This window comes from Pleurodeles waltl, chromosome 3_1 (genome assembly GCF_031143425.1).
Source record: "Pleurodeles waltl isolate 20211129_DDA chromosome 3_1, aPleWal1.hap1.20221129, whole genome shotgun sequence".
Classification (NCBI taxonomy): Eukaryota; Metazoa; Chordata; class Amphibia; order Caudata; family Salamandridae; genus Pleurodeles; species Pleurodeles waltl.
In genome coordinates this window covers 1,432,425,621-1,432,435,539 of record NC_090440.1, presented here as the reverse complement: position 1 = coordinate 1,432,435,539, position 9,919 = coordinate 1,432,425,621, and the positions used below count along the sequence as shown (strand labels likewise).

At 41.9% G+C, this 9,919-nt stretch overlaps 1 protein-coding gene across 1 annotated transcript; it reads left to right on the top strand.

Annotated features, from left to right (window-relative positions):
• The first annotated feature begins 237 nt into the window (after positions 1–237).
• APOA4 (apolipoprotein A4) lies at positions 238–7,958 on the top strand. The gene is made up of 4 exons (XM_069224961.1): positions 238–288; positions 1,418–1,497; positions 4,131–4,257; positions 6,722–7,958. The coding sequence occupies exons 2-4, from the start codon at positions 1,449–1,451 to the stop codon at positions 7,671–7,673; spliced, it is 1,128 nt and encodes a 375-aa protein (XP_069081062.1). The 5' UTR covers positions 238–288; positions 1,418–1,448; the 3' UTR covers positions 7,674–7,958.
• The last annotated feature ends 1,961 nt before the right edge of the window (positions 7,959–9,919 follow it).

The window sequence follows — 9,919 nt, the reverse complement described above, 5'->3', positions numbered from 1 at the left end:
TTCTCCATCCTCTGACCCCTTCCCAAAAGCCCCGAACAGCTGCCCACGGGTGTCAGAGCTCTCAGTGGACACACACACACAGCTCCAGGCCAGAGTGCAAGTACCTGCCAGGAGATAAGCCCCGATGACAGGTGCCACGGTGGAAGCAGCTAAAGTCCAGCTCGGACTTTAGCGTCACCATCGCCCCGCCCTCTCCTGCTGCTGGAGAGGCCAGGTCCTGCTGTATAAATACAAGAAGAGCCCGCTGTGAGCATCAGGTGAAAGAAGGGAGCTGCACGACCAGCAGAGGTGAGAAAAGAGAACACCTGAGAGAAGGGAACCTTGAGGTCAGGAATACTACAGACGGAGGGTTGGGGGTCATAAGAGAGGCCATCTGTGAGACAAGATCCTGCAATGTAGAGGAAATATGAGAAAGCAGGCCCTGGAAGGTGAAGCTATAAGTGAAGGGCTCCTGGGAAGACATTGGTATGAAGTGACAGGTCTTTTAGGATTACCCTAGAGGAAGGGACTTTGCAGTGAGTGTGAACCTGAGCAGTTGCATAGCAAGGATGCCATATACCCTTGTGCAAGCCAGGAAAATGCCCCCTACGAGTGCTGTTCGGATACTAGAATACACATACTTACAGGGTTCAATGGGCCCCTTGGAACTCTGGGGCCATGGGTGCCACTGCACCTGGTGCACCAATGAACCTGAGAGAGCCCCTGTATAAAGAGACCAGACAAGGAAAGGGGGGAGGGCTTGCGAGAGGAACTCGGTGGTAAAGAGACCACACCACAGCCCTGAAGGAACACTCAACAGAAGTACACTGGAAGTCAGAAACTCTGGAAAGATTTGGAAGCTCCTGAGAGAGAGTCCCTTAGGTGAGAGAAGGTGCAGGCAAGACACTGCGGAAGAGGAATGGTTCTTTGGAGGGGCAATTACATTAAGGTGTGTGTGGGGGAGGGGGGGCAGTGAATGGGCTGGTGAAGGGACATCCCTAGGCATGTCAGAAGTTTTCGCAGGGCCTAGGCCAACAAAGTGAAGCATGGCTTTTCATGGGGAGACCTAGAGTGACGTGGATCCCTCTAGACTATGTGATAAAAAAGCAGTTTAAGCAATAGGTCTATGTACTGTACTTGTGGATCTGGGTTGGGTACTAGAGAATAAAGCCCATGGGTAAAGTGGCCATCTCTAGCAGTGCCTATAGGGGCTCCCAAAATTGACTAACACTTTAAAAGTTCTGTTTACCCCAAGAGTTCATGGGTCTGTTGGTCTGTACTGAAGATGTACTGTTTCTGTCTACATTTGAGATGTTTGACTAGTGTCTATTGTCACGTAAAGGACTTCTTCAGGACAAAGGAGACAGTGAACCAAGATAGGCTACAGCTGCTCAACATTTCCTTGCTCAGATGGTCTCTAATTCATGTTTTTTTGCAGTTTCCAGGTGAACACCTCTTTGCGCCCCAGGATGTTTCTAAAAGCTGTAACCGTCACCCTGGCTGTTTTGGCCATTACAGGTATTTGCACTTTTGTTTCAATAATGTCCAGGTTCTTCGGTTATGTGTAATTGAGCGAGCTGCAGCCTTGGGAAGCCATACTTGTGCACGAATATGTGACAGAACAACTAGGTCCTAAACAACTATAGCCTAAACCACTACTGCTAAACAACTAAAAAGTCTCTACAACTAAGTACTGAACAACTACTGTGTCTGAATAACAATTGCCTGAACAACTAATATATATATATATTCTAAACAACTAATAAACCATAAAAACCAAAAGGAAAACCTTACCTTAAAATTAGTTGTTCAGGCAATTGTTATTCAGACACAGTAGTTGTTCAGACAGTAGTTGTTCAGTACTTAGTTGTAGAGACTTTTTAGTTGTTTAGCAGTAGTGGTTCAGGCAAGTAGTGGTTTAGACCTAGTTGTTCAGGATGTTTCCCCTTGTGCACAGTTGCTGCATTTAAGTGTTAATATCAACTTGCATATATAACCACTCTATGATGTTGGCTTGTGCAGTATTGTCGTAAGTAGATGGTGGAATTAGAAAAAGTTAATCTATACTTCCCTATATAATATGTTTACTTTCATAATACAGTGGTAGTCGATATTATAGAATTGCCGTTTGTGAAGACTGATTTTATTGACTTCGACTTAACAACGTGCAACCATCCCTGTATCTCAGACACTACCAGCCGACTGCAGTTGGCAAATAGCAGAACCAAGGGTGGCTTTATGTATCCTTTTCGCTTTTCACTGTCTTCCTAACGTCGGGTGGTGTAAAACACCACATTAGCATTTTTTTTTAATGCTATGTGGCGTTAGAAGGCCAAAAACGCTGTGCCATATTTTTACAAAGTGGCGCAAAGAATGAATTGCGCCACTTTATAACCCTGTGCACTGCATTATGCCTGCTCCAGGACAATGTATACAAAGAGGGCATTCATCCGTTGGGGGGAGGGGGCAAAAAAATGGCGCAAGAAAGTCCAAGAGGTTACCTTTGGCCATTTTTTCGGCACCTTTAGCCGCCTGCTCAGAGCCGGCATTAAAAGGAGGCTTCTATTGATTTTGATGGGCCTCTGATTGCTTTGCAGGATTTGCATCAACATTTTTTATGCTAATCCTGCAAAGCGACAGACTAGCGTAAAAAATTCTGATGCTAGTACCCCTAACTACCGCCATGGTGCACCATCTTTAAATACGGCGCACACATGGTGGCGTAAGGGGTGCACTAAGGGATGCAAGAAAAGTGGTTCTGCACTAGGTGCAGTGCCACTTTTCATAAATCTGCCCCTTCCTGGTGTAGAGCTGACTGTCCACCAGTTGTTTTTAATCTAAAGGGCGAATTATACATTTTTTGTTTAGAGGGGCATTTACTGAAAGTCATAGAAGATAACTTTGAATGGAAGATGCGAGACAGGTAGATAACTTTCACCGGCAACATTTCTCAATTCTATACATATAAGGCACTTTATTGGAAGCTCTTATTCTCATGACTTATAAAATTCCAGCAGGGACCTCAAAGAACATCGTGATGCCTATTCATAAATCGTATTTGGTAGCTCGTAAAATAGAACTACAGCAGTTCTTTGCGTGTACTGCAAAATGTTATTTATTAACCAACGGGCAGACACCTCCGCCTCTCCCGTCTCTCCTGTGCAGAGATTTCCACCATCATAACCTTACTTTACAGTAGTAAATCTGAGAGGCAAAAGCTGGAGTGGCTAGAAAAATGGGAATACTTATTACAACATGGGAGAGGTTTATAGAAATGTAGAGGGAACAGGCTACTACAAACACACACTCACAAAAGAGTAAGCCTATTGCTGTTCACTATATATATATATATATATAAATATATATATAAATATCTCTCTCTCTCTCTCTCTCTCTCTATATATATATATATATATATATATATATATATATATTATTTTGAATGAGTAGTCTTTTAAAGCTAACATTAATTTGAAAATATGTTTAAGTTCCAAATCCATTTTCCCCTGCCCCCCGTGTGTTATTAAAGAGAACGTGATTACCACTTTTACATACTGATTGATAGTAGACTTTGTAGAGATGTAAGTAGCAGTGTACCTTTAAGGGTATGTTAGCATGTGGAATCTGAATCTAGAATGTCCGGGTGTTCTGGAATGTGGGGAGAGAAACTTTGAGACTGCATTGTTGTTTAGACTTGCTTCGGTGTGCTCCTGAATTGTGGGCTCCAGGATCCATACATATTGAACTTACCCAGACACTTGCAAGTGCAGTGTCCTTTGTACTGATATCGGCACACTGCAGACTTAATATAAGAATGACTTGGCTTTAATGTTCAGGGACTGACCAGATGGTGCTAAGGCTGGGGGACCCTGCAATGGTATGACTATCTGTAGAGTTCTCTGGAGCTCACAATTCTCAGTTTGGGCACCACAGTTTTTCTGTGCCCACCGACTCTAGTCTTAGTTACACTCTCAGATGTTCAACCCCGGCCGGGGCTCTCTTACTCGATGATAATTCACTCGGATAGTCAGGTTTGCAACCTCACTAGCTCACCTACCTTCTATAGTACCCAAGAACAAATATTTATAAATGTTTTTCTTTTTTAATTGAATTTAATAATTGAATTGCATTTTTCTTTACTTTGTCCACAGGGTCTCAGGCACGCATGAGCACAGATCAGGTGGCAGATGCTTTTTGGGACTACTTTACCCAGCTGACCAGCAATGCAAAGGAGACTATGGAACAGATTCAACAGTCTGAAATCAGCAAGCAGCTCAAGTAAGCGTGGGCAGATGACAAGGCTAGGGGATTATTGTGTTAGACCCACTATTGGATATTGGTGTAACCTAAAATAATGGACCACCCCTGAAAGATATGGTGGGGTCCCTTAGGCTTCCATACCTCACAGAAGTACATACATCCCAGAGGGCGGGCCCCTGCTGTCCTGAAGGGGCTTGTGTTATACGCCTCTTGGGTAGCCATTTGGCAAGTCCCTTTTCTGGTTATCCATTCTCACAATCCATTCCTGGATTTCACTCCACCAGCCCACATAGCTAGATATTCCACTTCCATCTAATATAGTATGATATCCCTGCAACACCTCTCATAGGTAGATATCCTTCTGTCAGACCAGACTGTTAGGTTTCCCTCTACCAACCCCCATTGTCAGATATTTGTCCATTACACCATGTGGCTATATAAATCCATCTGCCAGATATGTAGCTAGAAATAGTTCAGCCAACCGACACAGTTAAATGTCCTTTTTGCGATATCACAGATCTAGATATCACGCCACCAACTCACAAAGTTAACTAACCTCCTGCCTGCTCATTCTGTTAGGTGGATGTATGTCAAAGTTTCATAGCAAAGAATATTGTCTAAAACAAATATCCTATCCTAAACATCGTTTAAAAAAACAATTGTCCCAATGGGTGTGGATTTTCTATTATTAACACTAATGGATCATATTTTTGTAAACAATATTTAAGGCACAATACCTACATCCAATGATATTCTGACTATGATATTCTATTACCATTCCTGTTAGTCATCACTCTACTAAGTCCCCTATAGCCCATCCTGTATTCCTCGAGCAAACAACATGGTAAGATATTCACCAACCCACATAATTAGATATCACACCCTCCAATCACTTAGTTGTCTATTCCTCTGCCAGCTCATACTGATAGGTGTCCCTCAGTTAACCATCACTGTTTAGTTATCCTTCCACCAACCTGGATTGCTCGACTATCTGTCCGCCAAACTAGGCAGTTAGATATCTATCCACAGCCTACATCATTGGGTATCCTTCTACCAACTATAAATGTTTAATATCCCTTCTCAAATTGATTTTGAGATATGCATACCTGAAATCCTATAGTTTGATATTCCTTTGCAAAGCCTCATTGTTACATATGATCCACCAAGTCCAATCATTATGTATCATCCCTGCAGCCCTGTTGCAGATATCTCTCCACCAAGTTGCATCAATATATCATAATTGTCACTGCAGTCACTAATACTGCCAGTATCACATATGGTATTGACCTTTGGAACCTTCTCAGACGAGTATTACTATGTGGTGGTCCATTACCCTGTTTTATGGTGATGGGTTTTGGTAGGGATCGCCAAGATGAGAGAAAGTGTCTGGTATGGGCTTCTAACTGGCAAGTAAAATATTGTTTGACATAATCTTAAAATTTTTTGGTAAAGAGGGCCGTAGAGCTTCGGATAGGTTCATTTGTAAAACTGTTCTTCATACCTTAGTCCCAAATTTAGAGCAAATAATGCCCATGTGGTGTAAGCCAGCCCCACTGTGGATCACTATTGGATCTGAGGAGCTTGCGGTTTTTACACTCATATTTTTACAGAACAGGTGCTTATGTTATTGGTGCTGCAGAAGTACTAAAGTGGCGACAGGGTTTTGGGTTGCATTTGATTTATCTTCATGCATTCATTTCACTTTTTTAAAATAAAGGGCTCCATGAGCTAACTGAGGGAGTTTAATTCTATACTCCACGAGCTAACTGAAGGTGTTTAATTCTATAATACATTCGTTCTGTGGGTTTTGGTGGGATATAGTTCTACCCGAGCTTAGTTCAGTAGGCTCCAATATGATGTAGGTCTGTAAGTGATTCATTCAGTGGGTGCTGATGGGTTGTATTTTGCAGGAAGGTACAATTATGTGGGCTCTGATGGGGTCATAGTCATAGGTCTTTTGGAGTTCCATGGTGCCATAGTTCAGCTGTAGTGTTGGTATGCAGAAATGATTAGGATATTTCCAAGAGCTTTGGTTCATAGTAGGTCATTTCTCTGGGGCCATGGGTAGTTTGAACTTTGTGGAGGCCAGGTTGTAAAGGCTCTGCGTATGTCCCTCCTAAAGAAGAAACGTTTTCTCTAGCCTCATCCACTAATTTAAATAATGAAAAGACTGAAAAAAATCACAAGGGCTGGATTAGAGTTTGGCAATTGGATACTCCATCACAAACGTGATAGATATCCTATCTGCCCTGCACAAGTGCATTATATCCTAAGGCGCTTGTAATAAAAAAAAACGGGATATCTTTCACATTTGTGATGGAGTGCCCATCCACCAAACAGTGAATTAGGCTGTAAATCCTCTTAAATAATACTAAATTTTATATCCCACTTTTTAATAATCCTTTCAAAAATGTGTGTTGCAAAGCATGGTTTAAATTCATACACCAGGATCCAAACTGAATATATATTTTTTCTCAAATAGCACCCTCATCCAAGGCAACCTTCAGGAGGTCAACCTCTATGCTGGAGATCTTCAGAGCAAGCTTGTTCCATTTGCCACCAATCTCCATGCGCAGCTGACTCAGGACTCTGAAAAGCTTGTAGAGCAGATCCAACAGCAGCTGGAGGAGCTCCGCCTGAAGGTCGCTCCCTTTGCTGATGATGTCCACAAGCAGCTCGCCAAGAATATTGAGGAGTTGCAGCTGAAGCTTAATCCTTACACTGAGCAGTTCCGCACTAGTGTCCAGGAGAATGCTGAGGAACTTCGCCAGCAGCTCACACCGATTGTCCAAAAGCTTCAGGCCAAGATCCAAGAAAATGTGGGCAGCGTCCAGACAGCTCTTACTCCATATGCCTTGGAGCTTCATCAGACAATCAATGATAAAGTGGAACAGGTGAAAGAGAAGTTGAGCCCTTACACAGATGAGCTCAAACTAAAGATTGAACAGAACGTTGAGGAGCTGCACAAGAACCTGGCCCTTTATCCCCAGGATGTCCAGGAAAAACTAAACCAACAGATCGAGTTAATGGCTTTCCAGATGAGGAAGAACGCAGAGATGCTAAGAACCAAAATCTCAGAGAATGCCGAAGACCTGAGGCAGCAACTCCTCTCCTCGGCTGACCAGATCAAAGAGAAACTAAATGGGAATGTGGCCGATGCCCGTCAGAATGTGGCACCATACATAGAGGAGTTTAACACTCAGATGAACAAGAAGATCGAGGAATTTAGCCAGTCAATCGCCCCAGCTGGCGAAAACATCAACAAAATGATCGTACAGAAAGCTGAGGAGCTGAAACAAAAACTGGGGCCATACACTGTTGGTGTCCAGGACCAGATGCAAGTGCTGGAAAAAGAAGTGCGTGAGAAGATCAGCTCCTTCCTGAACAGTGAAATCCAGGTCAAGAACGAGGCTGAGAACCAGGATGAAAACTAACACAAAACCGCTTTTTTTACAGAGTTTGCTGAAATCAAATGGGTGGCACTTGCCTAATGCTGTCTGATCAGAAGAAAACAAAGATGTCAACCATCATTCAGCAATGCACAATATGCATATTCCATATAGATGAGTGAAATAATAGGACATTAAAATCCTATGCAATAGTGCTCATACTCTATTGTTGTCATGTCTATAGATAACTTGGTTTGCAAATTCATGCTTTTATTGTATCAGTCATCGCTTTGAATTCAAAAACTAGTCAATAAAAAAGCAACACAGCAATGCAAAGGCTGGTTCCAGTTTCTGGCTCTATATGTTGATCTCTATTTCTAGCAATTTTGCTCCCTTAAAGAAATACAAGATTGTGGTTAACTGTTGGTACTCGTGAAGGTGGTGGGAATGAGGTCACTGGAAGTTGAGGTCATTTTTAGTACTGCTTCTCAGTACAGTTTGTCTGTAAGACGTATTGTTACCATTTTGTTTTAAATATACGTAGAATGGGCATCGGGTCCACTCAGAGGGCTATTACCCTCACAGAATACTGTTGGCTGTTTGGTTGATTTTCTGTCTTCTATAGTTCTTGCATTTCAAGGAACGATGGATTATTTTACATATGCATTCAGTCATACTACATTTAATGTTTTTATCTGGTAAATGCATTGCATGCAGAAACCAAACCTGTTTTGTATTAGTTTTAGTGCAATAGGCATTTTTACAATATTTTTTCTCTTGAATTCAGTGTGAGTTCACCTTTACTTATATCAGCTTTACCACCACCATTACAACCAACACCATTACAATAACCATTACCACACTGCCACCACAACCTACCACCAGCACCATTGTCACCACCATCATCACCAACACTATTGCCATCATTAATATCGCCAAAAATAGTAAAGTTGCCCAAAAGTGGAAGAGTAAATGTAATGTAGTAAATAAATCTACATGTTAAGGTCAACTTTTATAAATAGGCCCCACTGACTTTGACTCTGGCACACGGTGACACAGAGGATCCAACATTGGCAATGGGACACGCTCACTAACATGGAAATACTGTGACATTGACACTAGTGTAATGGCACCGACAAGGAGGTACTGGAATGCTGGCATGGGAAGATTGACACAATACTACAAATTTGCCACCATAGGAGAGACAAGACATTGAAATGGAAACACTAAAAGAAGGTTTGAACTTACCACTGGCGTGAGGACAATGACACGAGGATAATCACACATGACATAGAACCTGAGGAGAACGGAGGCAGTGGACACTGGACATAGGGTCATTGGTGCACTGACAATAGGATAAAGACTTAGAGATGGAATCACTGACAAAGGAGCAATGAAATGGGGACATAGACACAAGAATATTGACACAGGAACACTGAGATCCTGATGTTGAAACCCTTATATCGTGACATGGTAACATTTACAACTAGCACTAAATCTGTGAGGACCCAGACAAAATTATACAAGTAGAAAAGATAGAACAGTGGTTCTTATCATTGGGCCCCGCTGAATCACTGCTGGAAGCCTGGAACCCACTGAAGCAATTCCTATGACTGGAACCTCAAAACAGTAGACCAGTGATGATTTGTGTATTTGCTTGATCTACACTTGCTTCTGTATTTTTGTCTATTGCTTTGAGGTTCAACTAATAGAAATTACTTAGGTGGTGGTCCTCGGCTACCAGTTTTTATTAAGAAGTATTTTATTTAATTCACAAACAAAAACCTATGCAAAAATCAAAATTTTTATCCAAACATTGAAGTGCTTCACAATTTAATTTTATTTCTAAAAGATGAAGTGACATACATAATACGAGCATATCATTTTGTCTTTTTGCTTTAAAGCGCATGCTCTCTTTTTGTAGGATTATACCAGAGTTTCAGTTGAGGTTACCAACCGTACTAGGTTACTTTTGCGGCTTTTGCGCTGCTCTCATTAATCAAGATAAGACACCAAATTGATTTTTAGTCTCCAGTTTGATTCATTCATATTTACAGAGCATTTTCAAATTTTCCATTGTCGATTCTGCTTTTTATGTAAAAATATCTTATTAATCTGGTAATATTATTTAATTTTCAACAATCATGGACTCCCTAAGTAGGTGTCACAGAGCAGTGGCGGCCGGCAGCTTTAGGAGGAAGGGGGGCGGGCGGGACACACTCACACACTCATTCTTCCACACACACACGCACGCACACACATCCATTAACAACACTCATAACACTCAAACA